Source organism: Pongo abelii, chromosome 4 (genome assembly GCF_028885655.2).
Source record: "Pongo abelii isolate AG06213 chromosome 4, NHGRI_mPonAbe1-v2.0_pri, whole genome shotgun sequence".
NCBI lineage: Eukaryota > Metazoa > Chordata > Mammalia > Primates > Hominidae > Pongo > Pongo abelii.
This window is the reverse complement of record NC_071989.2, coordinates 187,862,254-187,882,386: the sequence shown is the minus strand read 5'-3', so window position 1 is coordinate 187,882,386 and position 20,133 is coordinate 187,862,254. Positions and strand designations below refer to the sequence as shown.

At 48.8% G+C, this 20,133-nt stretch overlaps 2 protein-coding genes across 3 annotated transcripts in view; one reads left to right on the top strand and one right to left on the bottom strand.

The window, feature by feature from the left end:
- ADAMTS2 (ADAM metallopeptidase with thrombospondin type 1 motif 2) overlaps nt 1-13,434 on the top strand; it is a 237,810-nt gene extending 224,376 nt beyond the window's left edge. For both annotated transcript variants that reach the window (XM_009241356.4, XM_024246986.3), the window contains 3 exons: nt 1,957-2,086; nt 3,008-3,097; nt 9,952-13,434. In XM_009241356.4, coding sequence (XP_009239631.4) covers nt 1,957-2,086; nt 3,008-3,097; nt 9,952-10,409 — 678 coding nt within the window. In that variant the 3' untranslated portion in view covers nt 10,410-13,434. The remainder of the gene's footprint in view (nt 1-1,956; nt 2,087-3,007; nt 3,098-9,951) is intronic.
- ZNF354C (zinc finger protein 354C) overlaps nt 1-20,133 on the bottom strand; it is a 61,220-nt gene that overhangs the window by 3,555 nt on the left and 37,532 nt on the right. The window lies entirely within an intron of this gene.

The window sequence follows — 20,133 nt, the reverse complement described above, 5'->3', positions numbered from 1 at the left end:
CCAAACTGAGCTTGGGTGGGACTGAGGTGACCAGAGCGTTCCCCTTTTGGCATGTGGGCCTGGATGTAGCTCCTGTCCTGAGCCACATCCCGTGGGTTTCACGGCACCAGTGGGTGCCACATGGTCAGTGCTGTGCTAAGAAACCAGTGGAATGTGTATCTTTACTGCACAGCCAGAGGCTTCTGTATGATACGGGGTCTGGAATCCCAGGAAACTGAGGGTAGCCCGGGCTCCAAGGCCCAGTGGGATGTTTGGGGCTCCAGGATCCTAGGGGACACCTGGGTCTCATGCAGAAGTGGGAGGGGTCTAGGAGGCCAGACAAACTTGCAGGAGGGGAGATGAACAGGGCATGCTTAGGCTTGTGCTGGGAGAAAGAATGAGGATGGACTGAAGGGCTACAGGGGTGGTCCTAGGGGCAGAGCCTGAGAGCCAGCTGAGGCCAGGCCAGAGCTGACGTGAGCTCTGACAGCCCGGTCACATGCAGGGCCCACGCTGGCAGAGCTGGAGGAGCACGTGTCAGGGGCTCCCCAAGACCACCCTCAGGCTCAGTAATCCACTAGAAGGACTCACAGACTCAGAAGTGGGACTCGCAGTTGCAGGGGCTTACAGTGAAAGGGTACAGAGTAGAATCAGGAAAAAGAAAAGTCACAGGCGAGGAAGTTGGGAGGAATCTAGGTGCAAGCTCCTGGTGTCCCCTCCCAGTGGGGTCACAGAAATGCCCTGAATTCCCCCTGCACCCATAAGTGGCCATGCATGTGAAATGCTGCCAACCAGGGAAGCCCACCAGAGCCTGGGCGTCCAGGGTTTTCAATGGGGTCAGCTACATAGGTGTGACCTCAGACTTTAGAGGAAAAGCAGGTGTTCCCATCCATCATTGTTAGTATGAACTACCCAGACCAACTGGTACTGCGTGACTCAAGGCCTCAGGCATGTAAAAGCACTCTTAATAGGTGGAACCCTCCATGAGCTTGGAGCTGCACGAGGGCCAGTCTTGAAAACAGGCGTTGGCCGGGCACAATGGCTTACGCCAGTAATCCCAGCACTTTGGGAGGCCGAGGCGGGTGGATCGCCTGAACTCAGGTGTTAGAGACCAGCCTGGGCGGCATGGCAAAACACTGTCTTCACAAAAAATAATTTAAAAAAATTAGCCAGGTGTGGTGGTGTGTGCCTGTACTCCCTGCTCCTCGGGAGGCTAAGGTGGGAGGATTGCTTGAGCCTGGAAGGTGGAGGTTGCAGTGAGCTGATATCGTGCCACTGTACTCCAGCCTGGGCCACACAGTGAGATCCTGTCTCAAAACCAACAACAAAAGAAAAAAACAAAACAAAACACAGGCCTTTTTTGGGAATGTGCAGGCTTGGAGCAATCCAGGTCTGCTGAGTCAGCCTTTTCCTGCACATGTGATGAGGACTGGAGAATTTTCCTTGGGCAAGGCTGGGCGTGACTGCTTCTTCTGGCACCTCCCTGGTCAGTGTGGTGGAGCAGTGGTGGTGCTGCGGGCTGGAGGAGCCAGTGAGGGCACTAGTGGTAGAGCCTCGTGTCCAGGATTGTGGGGAGCCTACTGGCGCCTCCTAGGCTGGGTCAGAGCTTTCCCAGTGCCCCACCCCAACCCCTGCCCAGGGCACAGCAGGTTCTCCTGGGCCTTGGACCTCCTCCAGCCAGAGAAGTGAGGCTGTCACTGAGAGCCCAGCAGCGCCAGGCCTATGCCAGTCTGTATATGGGAACTGTCACACAGCAGCTCAGAGATACAGGCATGTGGGTCCCTTCTTTAGAGCCCCAGGAGATTGGGGCGGTCCCCGAGGGTGGGGCAAGGCAGCCTCTAACCCTACTTTCCCCACTGTCCCACACCTCCTCCTGAGCTCATGGGTCATGTGCCTGGGGACTGTGGGCTCCTCCAGCTCTGCCAGTGCGGGCCCTGCATGGGAGGTGAACCCTGCCTGGTGACTCTCCCCCTGCAGTGCTCGGTAACCTGTGGCGATGGCACCCAGGAGCGGCCAGTGCTCTGCCGCACTGCGGACGACAGCTTCGGCATCTGCCAGGAGGAGCGGCCTGAGACGGCGAGGACCTGCAGGCTTGGCCCCTGTCCCCGTAAGCCCCCTGCAGCCCCTGCCCCTGCTCCCAGCATGCAGCAGCCCAGGACGGGGGTGTCGGAGGCTTGGTTCAGGCAAATCTGGCTCTTCCCAGAGAGTAGCCGGACTCACCATCTGTGAGCATGGAGAAGCGGAGCACTGAGGCCAGGTCTGGGACCTTTGCCTGGCAGGAAACGGAGGCAGCTGTGTGGAGCTGACTCGCCCCTCCCTGCTTTCAGGGCACTGCAGACTCACGGTGACAGCAGGACTCAGCCAGCTAGGGAATGCTGGTGGCTATGGTTTAGGGGGTGCCTGTGTGAATAGGGGGACACCTGCGTGAGTAGGGGGTGCCTCTGCGAGTAGAGGGTGTGCTCTGTGCCCTTCGAGGAGAACCAGAATACCTACCGCGCACAGACGCCTGGCCAAATGCTATACATGTGTCACCTCTAAGGTCTCCACACAGCTCAAGACTAGACCCTGCCTGCCACAGTTCCCTTCTGTAGAGGAGGGAGCTCTGGGGGGTCTAGGCACCTGCCCCCAGCTGGGGAGAGTGTATCCAGGATCTCTCATTCCCCTGGCACTGCTCTGTCCAAGCTTTCTGGGAGCTCAGAGCTCGAGTCAGCAGGTGGAACCCGGGGGAGCAGGCAGGGTGCAGGGGCAGAGGAGCCGGCCCAGAAAAGGAGGCGGCAGGGCCTGCATGCCAGGGCAGCGAGAGAGACGGGATAGCTGAGACCCAGCTGAGACCCAGGATGCTGTCAGGAGGGGCAGGAGGTGGGCGTGGACTTGTCAGCGGAGGACCGTTTGTCTGCCCAGGGAGGCGGGGAGGGGAGGGCCTTGAATGACGCTTCCCCAGGACCCCGGGAGACCTGGAGCCTCTCTGCCTGGGGTGAGGGCCCCAGCCTGGTGCCCTGCAGCCGCAGCCCCTCTCTCCTCCCTTTAGGAAACATCTCAGATCCCTCCAAGAAGAGCTACATAGTTCAGTGGCTGTCCCGCCCGGACCCCGACTCACCCATCCAGAAGATCTCGTCAAGTAACCGACCCGTTTATAACTCTGCCTCTGCCCTCCAGTGCATGCCCTGCGCCCTGTGGAGCTTGCCTTGGGCCCCCCTCCTCTCTGTCTATGGAAAGCTCCCCTGACTCTCCGGGCGCGCTCTGGGGTGACCGTTTTCTCCCGGGCCTCTGAGCTCGGCGTCTGCTCCGGGCCGCGCTGCCTGCTGGCGGGGCCAGCCTCGCCCAGGCATGGCAGGGGCTCGGGCCTCTGCTGGGGCCGGAACCTGGTTGGTGATGGCTTGTAAAGGGGCAAAGATCTGTCGTGGTTGCAGGAGGGGCCGGTGGCCAAAGGGCGACCCTCCGGGCCGAGCCCGCCCCCAGCCCCGCCCACCCTTGAGGCGCGGCCTGGGGGGTTTCGGGGGCGCGGTCTTGCGTCGTCGTGGGGGACCCCACCCTGAGTTTCCGGCACTGCCAGGGGCTTCCCGGCTGCCACCGCTGTCGCTGCTGCTGCTGACCCTTTGCTGAGCGTGTCCTTCTGACTCGTGAAACTATGGCCTGCTTCCACCCGGCCCTCGCGCAACTCACAGCTCCTCCCGGCCCTGTCCTGCGGGGGTCCGGTCACGGAGGCGGCAGAGGGGCGCGTCCCTCCGGGGCGGGGCGTGGGGACACTCCCCACCTGCATTGTCCGCCCATTAGCCCCAATGGCCTCTTCTCATCTCGCGCACAGGACCCCCTCCGTAGGGCTGAGAGAGAGTGACTGTCGGGTGCGGGCGTGCCTCGCCTACCGGTGTGAACAACTACAGAATTACCTCAATTTTTATTGCTTTTTTGCTTAGAAAAACTATGTAGAAAATGCCTTAAAGTTGAAAGGTAACAGGATTGGCTGCTAACTGCTGCTTCAGAGGGGGAACGTGGCCCAGGTAGAAGGCAGGGAAGGTGTAGGGGAGCTGGTGCGTTCATCCACCTTTTGCCAAGGTTAAGGTTTCCAAGTGCAGACGGCTTCTCTCCTTGGGCTGAGCGGTGCGCACGGCCCGTCTCTGCGGACTGGAGTCTGCCCTGATGCCCACTGGGCCAGTCGGCGCTGACTGTTGCATGGAGCCCCCGAGGGTGCTCCACAGCGCGGCCTTACACCCAGGGGGCGACCCCCTGGGCCCTGAGCCGCGATCCATGTAGCACTCCTCCCCGCCCCTCCACCCCAGCCACCGCCTCTGTTCACACCGCACCCCTGCCGGGCGGCCGGCCCCTACTCCTGCGGCTCTGACTACTGTTCTGTAAATAACTGGTGTGCACCTGCGTACTAATCTCACGACTGTTAACTTCCAACTTTGACGAGGCCATGCGAGCGACACGCGCGACTGGGGAAGGTGCAATACTGTCCTGGGCATATGCACTTTGGTTTTTCAGGGATATTTTATTAGTGTTTTGTATGTATTTAATGACGTATTCTATAGGTTCCATTGTCGTTGCTTTTCTGGTTTTTTTTTTTTATGAGACGTTAGCGTGTGCCAAAGTGACTGTGAAAATGACCTTTTATTCTTACTAATGATGGAAAGACCTCCTGTCATGCATCCCACAAATAAACTCAATAAAAGTTCCATAAAACTGGGTGCGTGGGTTTGGCAAGCTGATGGCTCCTTCTCTTTTTCATGGCCCAGACACTGAGGAGTTGTGGGGCCTCACTCAGTAGCATTAATTACCCCGGCTTCTGATTTGAATGACTTTACTGCCCCACTCCCCACTGCCCAACATAGATACTTAGGGCCCCTCCCCAGGTATTTTCCAAAATCTGATAGCAAACCGTGCAGACACCCCACCGTGACTCCGGGTTTTGCATCATGTCAAATGAGCACCTCGCAAGAATATCTAGGTTCTATATGGAGGTATCCTCGTCAGGAAAAGGGCCCGAGATGGGTTTCTCCTCAACCTGGGAGCAGAGCTGGTGGAGTGGGAATGTGGGGTCAGTAGCCCAGACATTGCTGTTCCAGGTCACCTGCCATGAGCCACCAGCAGGTCACTACCCTGGTTCCAGGCACAGTTCTCAGCCTTGGGCTACTTGTTCAGGAAGGGAGAGGTGCCCATCTGGCTCAGGTGGGGGTCTAGGCCAGCCCCGGGAAAGCCCAGGTCAGGAGAGGGGCAGGGCAGCGGTGGCTCTCTGGGCAACTGGCCTGCCCGTGTCTTCCAAGGTCTTCCCAGGCAGCCGCAGGGCCTGTGTTCTCTCACATTGCTGACAATGGCCAGAAAGAGGGTCTGGGTTCAACAGGGACCTCCTGACCTGGGGCCCGGGCTGTGTCATGCCCATGGAAGTCTCACTCCTCCCTTTTCTGTACCACTGAGGAGTCCCACCAGGGAGAGGGAAGAAAGCGTGGAAGGCCATGAGAGAGAACAGTGGGGAGCAGCCCAGCATCATGGGGACAGGCCTTGGGCACAGGGCCAGGCACAGGGGCTAGCCTGGGGAGGGAGCAACCATGGTAGCGATGGCTGAGTTCAGCCTGCCCAGAGCTCAGATCATTGATCATCAAAAGGAATCGCAGCTTAAGGGAGACAAGAAGCATCAGGGAAAATTGGGTCTGACAGTGCTTCTCTCCACTCAGTCTCTCTTCCCAGAGATGGGTCAGGAGCAATTCCCGCTAAGAGGCCCCTAGGCCAGAGCTAGAGACACCGCCTACAGCCCAGGTGCCGAGGAGGGCACATCTGGAGGAGGGTGCCTCTTGCTTTTTTAACCAGCTGCATGACCTTTTGAATGTTGGCATGGGTGCCTGAGCCTACCACTCGTTTACTGAGAAATGAGAATGAGGTATTCTCCATCCAGCATTTTCCAAAGCATGGGAAATGGAAGGTGATTCGGTGGTGCATAAACATAGCCGGGGCTGCACTGCGCTGAGCGGTCCCTTCCTAGTTCTCTTTATGCTTTACAGTGACCTCAGGAAGAAAGCCTCACTTGCTACCAGCTTTAGCCTCTCTCACATTTGCTCATTTCCCTTCAGCTCAGAGCTTGGCAGGCAGGAGTCTCTCTAGAATTCGATGAGTTAAAGTTTGACTTTGAAATTGACTTAAAAGGACTTAAAACTTTTTTTTGTATTCCTATTTTAGGGTTACCTTTGTTCACTGCAGTAGTTTTCCATGAGTGGTAATAGTATAAGGTCTTCTCCTAAAACAAATTTTAAGTGTAAAAAGGAGTAATTTAAAGGATATGACTAAGCAAATAATAATGCAGGTGCTGTTCAGGTGTAGCCCACAGTGACTTAAGTTTATGAAAACTGTGTTTACTCTCAATGGTTGATTGTCATTCACTGGAAGACAATAGGTCTCACTACTTGATTGCTACTGGAAGTGGCCGAAGACCGAGTATTATAAAACCACAGCGTTCATCTTGGCGGAGAGGCATCACCAGTCATTGCCTCAGGCGCATCACTCTTCTCTGTGGTCCGTGATAATACTTAAAAATGCACAAACCTGGGGTATCTTTAAGATCAGTTGGTCATGATGACTTTGAAATTTTTCTAGGCTATTTTGAAATTTTCGTGGGCTATTTGCATAGTCAAGCTCTTGGCCAGGATTTTATTTCAATTTTGTATTTATTCATTGACGTATTTTTATTTTTTCAAACTAAGAGCAGTGCTGCCCACTGTTGGGAGAAAATCAGACATGGAACTCCAGTATGTAGACCAGGTGGAAGGGGGACCCCACCTGGGGCTGCCGCCCCTCACTCAGTGGACATTTACGGAGCACTGTCTCGTGCCTGGCTCTGACCTAGAAGTGCACTTGACCCAGGCTCAGTCAACCTTTTCTGTAAAGGGCCAGGTAGGCAATATTTTGGGCATTGGACCCCACGTGGTCTCTGTCACAGGACTCAGCTCTGCCTTTATAGTGGGAAAGCAGCCACAGATAAGAAATGCATGGGCTGGGCACAGTGGCTCACACCTGTAATCTCAGCACTTTGGGAGGCCAAGGTGGACAGATCACAAGGTCAGGAGTTCGAGACCAGCCTGGCCAACATAGCGAAACCCTGTCTCTACTAAAAATACAAAAATTAGCCGGGCATGGTGGCGCGCACCTGTAGTCCCAGCTACTCGGGAGGCTCTTGAACTCAGGAGGCGGAGGTTGCAGTGAGCCAAGATCATGCCACTGCATTCCAGCCTGGGCGACAGAGCAAGACTTCATCTCAAAAAAAAAGAAATGCATGGGCATGGCCCTGATCCAATAAAATTTTATTTACGAAATCAGGTGGAGGGAGGGACTTGGCACACTAGCCGTAGGTGGCCCACCACTGTACCAGGCTGATGTGATTCCTGCTTTTCAGGGATCCCAGCCTGGTGGGGGAGACAGTGAGGGAGTGGAGATGTGGATAAATGTGTAACACCAGCCTTATCTGTGTGAAGGAAAAACCATGGGCAACAGGAGAGGGGGCAGTGTGCAGCCGGGGTGTCCCTCCCAGCACCATCAGGCCCAGGCTCCCTCCTTTGTCAAAGCCTATGGGGTAGGGAGTGGGGAGGCCGCCATCAGCTCTTATCCAGAACCCCCTGTGTTTCCCTGAGGGTGGGGCTCAGTGGTTTCACAAACCAGGCTGCTGCAGAGGATGGGGTGGGGCAGGGATGGGAGCTCTGTGTCTCCTCCACCCACCTTCAAACAGTACTATCATCAGCAGTCTGAGTCTATCTGTTTCATATATTGGGCATCTATGTAAGATTTTTGTCTGAGAAAAGCCTTCTGCCAGTTTCAAAATCCTGACAGCCACATCTCAGGATCTTCCGATTTGATTTCTGGCATCTCCCCTGGGCACCAGGCCCTCACCCTTCCTCCTTGGCACTGTGAGCATGGTTCTTGGGCTCAGTGTCAGGGAGATCCCCACTTCTCCTGATGGCCGATGGGTTTTAACTCCCTTTTCATGGTGGACCCTGCAGCCAGTCATGTGTTCTCCTTGTTTTGGCCACTTAGAAGGTCAGGGCGGAAGTTGGGCGCCCTCTGATGCATGGGCCTCCCTGCGTTCTTCTTGCCTGGAGCTTTGCCATTTTCAGATTCAAAATTTCCCCGTTTTGAACTTCCTCAGTTATTCACATTGATCTTTTTCATACCTTATCTTTTTAAGGCCTTTATGCATTATTTGGTTCACTGTTCTAGGCTCTGGGGCTCTGCCCTGTGGAGCTTTCAGGATAATGAAAAAGTCTGGCACTAGTCACTCATCTGACAATTAGACGTGAGCTTGGCTGGGAAGGCACAGCTGCTGAGACCTCGTGCTGCAGAGACCTTACCTGCTCAAGGAGGTCAGGCGATGCCTGCCTGAGGAAAATGTGCTCCAGCTGCCCCTGAAGGAGGAAGGGTGGTAGCTGGAGGCAGGAGAGAGGCATTGCATGTGCAAAGGCCCTGTGGCCAAAAGGAGGTCCATGCAGAGCAAGGAGTCTAAGGCCAGAGGGAGGCTGGAGAGGGGAAGCGGACAGATCAGGGACTTCAAGCCTGAGCCTTTCTCCCTCCCTTTTTCCCTCCCTTTCTCCCTCCCTTTCTCCTTCCCTTTCTCCCTCCGTTTCTCCCTCCCTTTCTTCCTCCCTTGCTTCCTTTTGTCCCTCCCTCCCTTTCCTTTTTTCCTTTCTTTCCTTCCTTCAGTTCCTCCTTCCTTTCACCCTCTCCCTCCTTCCTTTCAATAGTAGATGAGTTCAACTAAGGAGAGTGAGGGAAAAGGAGGGCACATCGGGGGTTTGTGTGGGAAAGGTCTGAAGTCATCACTGTGGAGAGTAGAGAGTGGCTGAGCAGAGACCACAACAGGTGGTGTTGGGCTCACGGAGGTCAGTGATTTGGAATTTATAGTGGATCAAGTATCTCCCGTAACATGACTTATTCTTTCTTCTTGAGTGAATTTTTTAAAATCATCTTAATTTTTGTGCTGTGGAATGAGGGGATGGGGAGAGAGAAGGGGTGAAAACTTGGGAAGAAGACAGAGAGTAAAGAGAGAGTGAGCGCAAGAAGAGCTGATGGGTTGAATGAACCTAGCTGCAGACAGAGGTCGAGATGGGCTGGAGAGAAGATGGCTGGGTGGAAAGTGAGAGATAATGGTGGCTTCTGTGGAGAGTCGGGATTCTCCATGTAAGCTGGACCACAGATGACCAGTTTCTTGGGTGGAAAGAGAAAGATGTGCAGGGTGGAACGATTAATCTATGTGAGGGCAGCACGTTTCTTTAGGAAATGGCTGGATGCGCAAGGTGGCGGTGTTGTAGGGGGATGGAGTGGAGGCTGGACATGAGGTTGTCGGGCAAGTTAAGGCAAGTGTAAGAAAGCCCATGCAGGTTTGGGTGATGTTTAACTTTCCTTTAGGTGCTGTTCAGTTAAAAGATCATCTGGGGCATTTGGGTCAGAATGGGGGCAACATCTGGGAGTTGTGGAGCATGGTGGGGCCACAGCGGCCCTGGGATTTGCTATATTGGGTCTTAGGAATTGGCTCTTTTAGGTTTAATTTTGTTATAGTTACTACTTATAGATTATTGTAGAGTCAAGCCTTGCCACAGAATTTCATTGGGGTTACCACTGGGATGTCAAATGTGAAGATGTGATAAAGTCCTATTCTTTAAGATGAGTTTGGAATCACTCTGTAAGAACAAATGGGCCTCATTTCTTTCTCAAACTTTAAGAGATACTGAAACATCCAGGTTCAGCTGGGGCCTGCTTGGAAGAGGGAAGCCTTGCTCACAGCTTGTGTGTCAGCACTTCTGGGCAGGGATCCCTGGACGCTGCCTGCGCTGGGGATGCTCTGACACTGAACCCACACAGACTTTCTGCCTGGGCTCACTTGCCTCTGTGCTGTCTCTGGGCTCTTCCATATGCCTCCTCCAGCAAGCTGCACCCTGTGGGGGGACAAAGTCCCCCTTATCTTGTCCTTTGGTTATTTGTCCCACTTTTCTTTTTCAGAGGGCCACTGCCAAGGCGACAAGTCAATATTCTGTAGGATGGAAGTCTTGTCTCGCTATTGCTCCATCCCAGGCTACAACAAGCTGTGCTGCAAGTCCTGTAACCTGCACAACAACCTCACCAACGTGGAGGGTAGGATAGAACCACCGCCTGGGAAGCACAACGACATTGACGTGTTCATGCCCACCCTCCCAGTGCCCACTCTAGCCATGGAGGTGCAGCCATCACCAAGCACCCCCCTGGAGGTCCCTCTTAATGCCTCCAGCACCAATGCCACAGAGGATCACCCAGAAACCAATGCTGTAGATGAACCCTACAAAATCCATGGCCTGGAAGATGAAGTCCAGCCACCCAACCTAATCCCTCGACGACCGAGCCCATATGAGAAGACCAGAAACCAAAGAATCCAAGAGCTCATTGATGAGATGCGGAAGAAAGAGATGCTCGGGAAGTTCTAATAAAATGGAAAGATAGCATCACTAGCATTTTTTTCTTGCTTATAGAGATATTCCATGTGATAGCAAATCCTGTGTCATGGAGATGAAGTCAAAATTCCTGATTCCAAAAAGTTTTGAGAAAACAAAGAGGGGGAATGATGTAAGAAAGATAGGTGTGAGCATGTGGTAACTAGGTTAACACGTGTGCTTCCCAGCCCAGGAGCGACCAAATCCTGCGGTGGTGTCAGGTGTGCAGTGGAGAGGAATATAGAGGTTCTACAGCCTCCATCAGTGAGGGCAGGGCAAGAGGGATCACTCTGAGAGAAAAAAATAGGCCCCAAGTTGCTAAGCAGTGATTGGGAACCTTCCTTTCCTTGGCAGTGATGCATGACATTCCCTACTGATCCCCAGACACAGCCTGTGGGACTCTTAGGAGAAATGGTGATTCACTGCATAACTGACCAGTTGCCGAGATGAGTACAATGAAGTGGAGGTGATGAACTCAAATTGTCTTCCAGGGCCAGGCAGCCGACCAGGGTGAGTGTAGTGGCCCGCTGGGGACCATGACCGCCCTGATAGCCACACCCACTTGGAGCTGATTGTTGGCTCTGGCTGTTGCTGCCACTGTGAAATCTGTATCTCTCTTCATCTCTGCTCCACTATCCCTGGCCTTGCCAGACAGTGTCCTTTTTCAGAAGAAGTCTAGATTTTTGCACGAAAAAACTCAATCTTTAAAGGTCAACTCAGAATATTTTAAGGAGGCCTCCACTTGGCCTGATGCAGTCTTGCTAATTAAGAACTAAAGGCCTTCTGACCTACTTGGTGCTCATGTTGTACTGCATCTGAATGTCTCCACTGAGTCTGAGCTCTGCAGCTGTCCTCTTCACCTGCGAAAGTAATGAGAATCCTATAACGGGACATAAGGATAGGTCTAAACAGGGTCCATGCCAAGAAAACAGTGGGGTGCTTTCCCAGGCCTCTCCCTGTCCACTAACCCCGGCCTTGCCGGCTGCCTTCCAGGCTCTGGGGGAAGAGCTCCTGTACTCTTCCCTGGCCACCTTGGCTCCAGGGCTCCCCAGAGAGCCTCTTCCCTCCCCAAGTACCTGAGAAAGATGAGAGAGGCACGTGCTCTGCTGGGAAGGTTCAGTGAGCGGTTCAAGGGCCTGGAATCTCCCTACGGCCAAGCCTAAGGGTTCCGGGATTCTGGGCTTTGTGGGCTTTGCTTGCTTGCTGGGAATGGGCTTTCCCTGTCCCGCCCTGCCCCACCTCGCCTCTGTCTCTCAGAAGCTCCAGAACCCAGCAGTGACCTGCAAAACATGGCCTCTGATGGGGGCATAGGGTGGGAGATGGGGAGAGCCTACATTGTCTTTTGCTCCTTGAAAACTTTAATAGCTCCTATTTTCCAGAGAATGGTGCTTTGTGAGCAACATGCGAGTAAGAGAGAAATAGGAGGAAGGGAGTGGGGGCGGATGGGAGAAGAGTGGCTCGTTTTTACCTCTCACCGCATTGATATTTTGTGAACGTGAAGCTTAAACTTTCTGGGATTACAAGACCCAGGGGCACATCAGCTCCTTAGCTGGGCTTAGCCTGACACATAATTCTTAAGCTTTTCCTGTTTAAGAAACTTCTAGAGGCTGTGTACTCTCACCAATCCTCACTCTTCGAGAACTTGTTCTTGTTTATTTCCCCATTATATGGATGAGGCTCAGGATGATAGCATAGTGGCTACCTTCTACTGAGTTTTGAGGTGCTAAGTATGTTTGTCTGAGGCTGCACATGTGTGGGTGGGTTTGTGTGTATGATCCAAGGGACAAAATGACGATGTAGGAACCAGCAAGAACGGAATCTGGGCTGATGCTTCAGTCTCCACCTGGGCGATGGCTAGCCTCCCGCCCTCTGCCACCGCATCCCATACATGCTGCGCACTGTCCCCGTGTCTCCTGGAGAACCAAACTGGAGAAAACCTTTCTGAGTATCTCTCATAGTACCCCTTCCTTAAGAAGATGTGGTTTAGAGCATGTGTGCAATCCTGCCTCTGTAATTAGGAAATGGAGTCCGAGGCTTTCCATTGTTGGTTGAATCCAGGACAGCTGGTGCTATTCACAGGCTGAAGAACTGGGCAGTTCTTACTTGGGTCTGTCCTAGGATGTGGAGGAAGTTCAGGACTAATGCTAGGCAGAGAGTATGACTCGGTTTACCCAGCCTAGGGGTCTCTGGATGGGAACAGTCCATTCCAAGATCTCAGCAGAGCAGGGCTTCCTGACTTGAGGCTGGAAGCCTTTGGGAAGAGGCCCAGCTGGGACATTCCCTGGGCACCTGTCTTCTGCTGAAGGGAGCAAGGTGCCCTCTGGGACTGACGGCCATGACCCTCTGTGCCATCCTCAATCCTTGAGCCATATATCAAAAGAGTCCTCTAGAGCCGGATGGTCCTCAAAAGTCTCTCTGTCCAAGGAATGCCAGCGTTCACCGGGCTCTGAGAAACGACGCAAATCTCCTCTGAGCTGGGGACCACTTGGAGAACCAGCTTAGTAACAGTCCTGATCTTCGCAAGCCAGCTTCTTCTGCATCTGAGGCGCTCCTGGCGCCCAGAGGAGGCAGACAGATGCCTTCTAGCTGAGTTTCTAACCGCATGATGAGACTCAGACCTTCCGCTGCACTAGAAAATCTGCAACAGTGTCCCTGAGTCACTTCTCCTTCGTGGGCAGACTCGTGTTAGATTTGTGGAACCCAGCTCTCTGATTTACTCCTTTTGGAAAACCCATGGAATTTTATGTATAAGCCTTTCATTTGTATTTTAAGGTTTTTCTGTTTGTTTTGAGTATATAAATGGTGCTCAATAGCAACATCTTAGCAGATGAAGCATTTTATGATTCTACTCCCTCGTGTATGACAGGTAGCCACTATACTGAATCAAGGTGCTGAACTCAAATCACAAAATTCTGGCTTACCGATACAGCAATCAATACATCTTTGTTCTGTAATGTAAAATTTGACTCCTTACTTTTATAACTTATTAAAGTTAAAATGTCTGTGTTTTTGCAAATCATGCCTGTGTTTGTTGTTGTCTTCATTACACGTGTGCCCGTGCCTGGCTGGAACGTGGGTGGAATGGAAGGAGGTGCTGCCTTCAAAAGGCTGAGAGGTCAGGGCGCCGGGGAGCATTGAGCCATGGCTGCTCAAGGGAGAACCATGCAAAGGGCAGAAGGCACCCCGAAGAAAGGTTCCCTCTCCCAGCTCCCCACGGGTCGGCTCTCCAAGTCACATGACTGAGCCAAGGGCTCCAACCAAACCTTTAGTTCAGGGAAGAGATGAAGAGTCTCCAGACATCTCCTCCCTGATGACGATCCCTTCTCTCCTATGATTAGGGTTTCCAGAAAAAATACTAGATGCACAGTTAAATTTGCATTTCAGAGAAACAACACACACACTTCTTTTTTAGCATGAAAATGGGACATATTTATGCTAAGAAATTTTTTTTTGTTTCTCTGAAATGCAAATTTAACTGAGAATCCTGTGTTGTTATTTGTTAAATTTGGTCACCTAACTTATACTTCGTGTTCCGCTTTTTTTTTTTTTTTTTTTGAGATGGAGTCTTGCTCTGTCGCCCAGGCTGGAGTGCAGTGGTGTGATCTCTGATCACTGCAAGCTCCGCCTCCCGGGTTCATGCCATTCTCCTGCCTCAGCCTCCCGAGTAGCTGGGACTACAGGCACCCACCACCATGTCCAGCTAATTTTTTGTATTTTTAGTAGAGACGGGGTTTCACCGTGTTAGCCAGGATGGTCTTGATCTCCTGACCTTGTGATCCGCCCACCTCAGCCTCCCAAAGTGCTGGGATTACAGGCGTGAGCCACCGCGCCCGGGCTTCGTGTTCCACTTCTAAAGAAAACTCCCTTATCTCTGGCCCTTGTTGCTATCAGCAGGTATAGGGAGAAACAGGGGTAGGAAGGCAGAGGAGATTTCTTCTGTCCCAATTTTTGTAAGTATTCCCATGCCTTCTAAAAGAATGTGGAATTGGTGGTTGTTGGGGATAGTATCTATATATGCCCGTGATGTCACATTTGTTAATTTGTTATTGAAATATTTTGTATCTTGATATTGTTGTCTCCTTGTTCTATCAGTTTGATAGAAAGTTAGGGGGTTTTGGGGTTTGTTTTTTTGTTATTGTTGTTGTTTGTTTTTCTGGAGGGAGTTTCGCTCTTGTCGCCCAGGCTGGAGTACAATGGCGCAATCTTGGCTCACTGCAACCCTCCACCTCCCGGGTTCAAACGATTCTCCTGCCTCAGCCTCATGAGTAGCTTGGATTATAGGCACCCACCACCACGCTCAGCTAATTTTTGTATTTTCAGTAGAGACGGGTTTTTGCCATGTTGGCCAGGCTGGTCTTGAACTCCCGACCTCAGGTGATCCGACCGCCTTGGCCTCCCGAAGGACTGGGATTACAGGCATGAGCCACTGCACCCAGCCAGAAAGTTGTTTCAGTAGCTCCCACTGATCATGGATTTTACTGTTTCTCCCATTTCAATTGCAGTTTTGTCCATTTTACCCTTCTTTAATTTTTATTTATTTATTTATTTTTGAGACCGAGTCTTGCTCTGTTGCCCAGGCTAGAGTGCCTGGCACGCTCTCAGCTCACTGCAACCTCCACCTCCTGGGTCAAGGGATGCTCCTGCCTCAGCCTCCCGAGTAGCTGGGATTACAGGCGCCCGCCATCATGCCCAGCTAATTTTTGTATTTTTAGTACAGACAGGGTTTCGCCATGTTGGCCAGGCTGGTCTTGAACGCCTGACCTCAGGTGATCTGCCCGCCTTGGCCTCCCAAAGTGCTGAGATTACAGGCGTGAGCCACAGCACCTGGCCCATTTTTACCCTTCTTTTAAAGAATGAGCTTTTCACTATTTTGAAACCGCATTGAGAACACACACATTTCTGTTATCTTCTTGGTGACATCATCCTTTTATCTTAATGAATTGACTGATTTTATTCCCAGAAATAACTTGTCTTGCAAATTTCCCCCAATGTTAGTCCAGTATAGCTACATCAGCTTGCTGTCTGTTAAAGGTTGCATGATATAACTTCTCCTTTACTTTCAAATTTTCTGTATCCTATGTGCTCTATTTGAGCTTCATAGACGTATCAGTTTTAATATAGCTTAACATTTTAATCCTTTAATTGGACCATTTAGTTCATTATATCTAATGCCATCCCTGCGGCCAGCACTCTCTGGCTGCCTTCTGTGCTCTCCGTTCCTCCTGACTGTTCTGTGTTCTTTCTCCGCTTCTTTCTCACCTTCCTTTGGATTGGCTGCTTTTTTCCCCATTCCATTTTAGCCTTCTGTTAGTTTTGAAGCCACGTACTGTTTTTACTTCATTGTGGATGAATAAAGAATAATTTATAGAAAAATGAAATAAAGAAGCAAACATACATAAAATGCATACCCAATTTTTAAAAATAGTTTTGAGGTATAATTGATATCTAATAAACTGCACATATTTGGGTGTATACATTGACAAATTTTGAAACTTGTATATAAGTGGGAAACCATCATCACAATCAAGACAGGGAACTGGCCAGGCATGGTGGCTCATGCCTGTAATCCCAGCACTTTGGGAGGCCGAGGCAGGTGGATCACTTGAGGCCAGGAGTTCGAGACCAGCTTGGCCAACATGATGAAACCTCATCTCTACTAAAAATACAAAAATTAGTCGGGTGTGGTGGCACGTGCCTGTAGTCCCAGCTACTCGGGAGGCTGAGGCAGGGAGAACTGCTTGAACCCGGGAGGTGGAACTTGCAGTGAGCTGAGATCGCACCACTGCACTCCAGCCTGGACGACAGAGCAAGACTCTGTCTCAAAAAAAAAAGACAGAGGACCTATCCATCGCTCCCAAAATTCCTTTCTGCTCCTTTGTAATCTCGCCTTCACACCTGTCCCCAGGCAGCTACTGGTCTCTTGTTTAAGTTTCATAAAATGAAATTAAACAGTATCTACTCTCTGCTTTCAGTCAGCATAATTTTTTAGATTCATACGTGTTATTGAGTACATCAATAGTTCATCCCCTTTTATTACTGAGTAGTAGTCCATTGTACAGATATATTTACTTTGTTTATTTACCAGTTGATGGACATGTCTTTTCATGCCCTTATTTGTCATGTATATGTGCATATATGGTGAGGCATCTGTGAAACCTTGCAAAATTTGTATTAGGTTTTTTATTTTCTTATTTAGTTTGGAGAGTTCTTTATATATTATGAGTAATTTACCAAAAATATGCTTTGCAAATATCCCAGTTTGTGGCTTGTATTCTTATTCTCTTTTTATTCTCTTAACAGTGTCTTCTGAAAAGCAGGAGTTTTAAATTTTACTAGAGTTCAGTTTATCAATTTGTTCTATTATGGACTGTGTGTTTCATATTGTATCTAAGAAATCTTCACTCAACCTAAGGTCACAAAGATTTTCTCCTATGTTTTGTTCTGGAAGTTTTATATTCCTAGGTTTTACATTTCTGTCTATATTTTGAGTTAATTTTTGTATATAAAGTGAAGTTTGGATACACGTTGATCTTTTTGCATCTTGATGTCCAAACATGGTAGCGCCGTGTGTTGAAAAAGCTACCCTTTCCCTGGGAAATTGCTGAAGGCTATGAAGATTTCCTTTTTTTTTCTAAAAGTGTAACAGTTTTAGCTCTTATGTTTAGGCCAATGGTCCATTTTGATTTAATTTTTATGTATGGTGTGACATGAAGGTCTAAATTCATCTTTTTGCATGTAGATATCCGATTGTCATTTTGTTGCATAATTTCTTGAAAACAAACATCATTTGTTGAAAAGGCTGTCTTTTCCCTATAAAATTTCCTTGGTATGTTGATAAAAATCAAGTGATCACAAATGAAGAATTTTTTTTATCAATTCTGTTCCATTGACCTACATCTTTCCTCGCATTAGTGTCACAACTATCTTGATTACTATAACTTTTAGTAAGCTTGGAAATCGGGGAGTACGAAGTCCTTTAACTTCGTTACTTTTCAAAATTGTTTTGCCTCTTCGGAGTCTTTTGCACTTCCATATAAGTATTTAAGACATCTTGTCAATTCTGCAAGAAGGCCTACTGGCATGTGAGAAAAGTCACATTGAATTTATTAGATCAATCAGGGATCAACTGATACCTAACAATATTGTGTCTTTCAGTCTATGAACATGAAATGTCTTTTGATTTATTTAGACTTTCTTTAATATCTCTCAGGCAGTGTTTTGTAGTTTTCAACATACACGTCTTACACATTTTTGTTAAGTTCATTCCTAAGCATTTTATTCTCTTTGATGGACTAGTTTTATTAATTTCATTTTCATATTGTTCATTGCTAGTATAGCGAAGTACAGTTGCTTTTTTGTGTCTTAATCCTGGGTCCTCAAATGTTCTCAACATGTTTATTAGTTCTAGTAGCTGTTTTTTTTTTTTTTTTTAACGGATTCCTCAGTCTTGTCTTTTCTTTTCTTTTTGAGACAGGGTCTCACTCTGTTGCCTAGGCTGAAATACAGTGGCATAATCACAGCTCACTGCAGCCTCAACCTCCTGGACACAAGCAATCCTCCCTCCCCAGCCTCCCAAGTAGCTGGGACTACAGGTGCATGCCACCATGCCTGGCTATTTTGGTTTTGTTTTGTTTTTGTAGACACAGGGTTTTGCTATGTTGCCCAGGTTGGTCTCAAACTCCTGGACTCAAGCGATCCTTCTACCTTGTCCTCCCAAAGTGCTGGTACCACTGGCATGAACCACCGTGCCCATCCTGGTATTTTCTTCATATTTGTGAATAAATACAGTTTTATTTATCTTTTTTAAATCTGGACTGCCTTCTTTTTTATTATTGGACTGGCTAGAACTTCCCTACAATGCTGACTAGAAATGGCAAGAGCAAACATGCTTGCCTTATTCCTCATCTTATAGGAAAAGCATCCAGTATTTCACCATTAAGTATGATGTTAGCTGTAAGCTTCTTATAGATGCACTTTATTAGATTGAGGAAGGTGCTTTCTATTCCTAATTTATTGAGAGGTTTTTTTTATCATGAATGGGTATTGGATTTTATTGAATATCTTTTTTGTATCTACTGAGATAATCACATAAATTTTGTCCTTTATCCTATTAATATTGTCTATTATATTAATTGATTTTCAAATGTTAAATCAACCTTGCCTTCCACAGATACATCCCACTTGGTCATGGTATATAATTCTTTTTCTCTGTTCCTAAAGTTGTTTTGCTAATCTTTTGTTAAGGGCATTTGTACCTATATTCTGTAGTTTTCTCATGATGTCTTTGGCTTTGGTTTCAGGGTAATACTGGCTTCATAGAATAAATTGGAAAGTGGTTCTTCCTATTCCTTCTACTGGAAGAGTTTGTGAAGAATTGATATTACCTCTGTCTTAAATGTTTGATAGACCACCAGTGAACACCTCTGGCCCAAGCTTTTCTTTGTGGCCAGATTTTATATTATGAATTCAGTTTTTTGTGGGGCTTTTTTGCTTATTATAAGTCTATTAAGATTTTATATTTCTTCTTCTTGAATCACTTTTGGTAGTTTGTGTCTTTCTAGAAATTTCTGTTTCATTTGAGTTGTCTAATTTGTTGCCATACAATTATTCCTGGTATTCCATTATAATCCTTTCAACTGTTGTAGGGTCAGTAATGACATCCCCATATTCACTCGTTATTTATGCATTTGTGTTTTTTTACCTTTTTTCTTACGTTAGCTAAAGGTTTTTCAATCTTGTTGGTCTTTTCAAAGAAGCAACTTTTTGTTTCACTGATTTTTCTCTCCTGTTTTTCTATTTTCTACTGCACTGATTTTCATTTGAATCCTTAATATATTCTTCTTCTTGTTTTGGGTTAGTTTGCTCTTCTACTCGTGGATTATTTAAAAATTGTTTTTAATTTTCAAAATACTTGGGTATGTCCCAATTTTATTTCTTTTCTTTTCTTTTTTTTTTTTTTTTTTTTTTTTTTGACAGTCTCACTCTGTTGCCCAGGCTGGAGTGCAGTGGTGCAATCTCGGCTCATTGCAACCTCTGCCTCCCAGGTTCAAGCGATTCTCCTGCCTTAGCCTCCCGAGTAGCTGGGATTACAGGCGTGTGCCACCACACCCAACTAGTTTTTATATTTTTAGTAGAGACAGGGTTTCACCATGTTGGCCAGGCTGGTCTCGAATGCCTAACCTCAAGTGAGTCACCTGCCTCAGCCTCCCAAAGTGCTGGGATTACAGGCGTGAGCCACTGTGCCTAGGCCCGTTTTATTCCTGTGTTTGATTTAATATCATTGTGGCCAGAAAAACATACTTTGTGTTATTTCAATCCTTTTAAATGTATTGAGACTTTGTAAATGGCCTGGTATATGGTGGTATATGGTTTGTATGTGTTGAAAATAATGCATAGTCTGCTGTTGTTGGCTAAAGTGCTCTGGGGGTGTCAGGTCAGGTTGGTTCATATGATTGTTTAAGTTTTCTAGTGGCTATGGCTTGCCTCTCTGAATTCCAATCCCCTCCTCACCTTTCAGCCATTTTTTTTTCTTGCTCAGCCTTTTGCCTTTTTAGCTGTTTTCAGCAGGATATTTGGCCTGAATTATCAAATCAGAAATTTCTCGAACCTATATTTCAACTTTTAATATAAAATTGTCTATTTCTAACAATTGGAATTAGACTAAGTGCCATTTCCAATAATGTGTGACAAACCCGTAACACAAAGTTTTAGTGGTGAA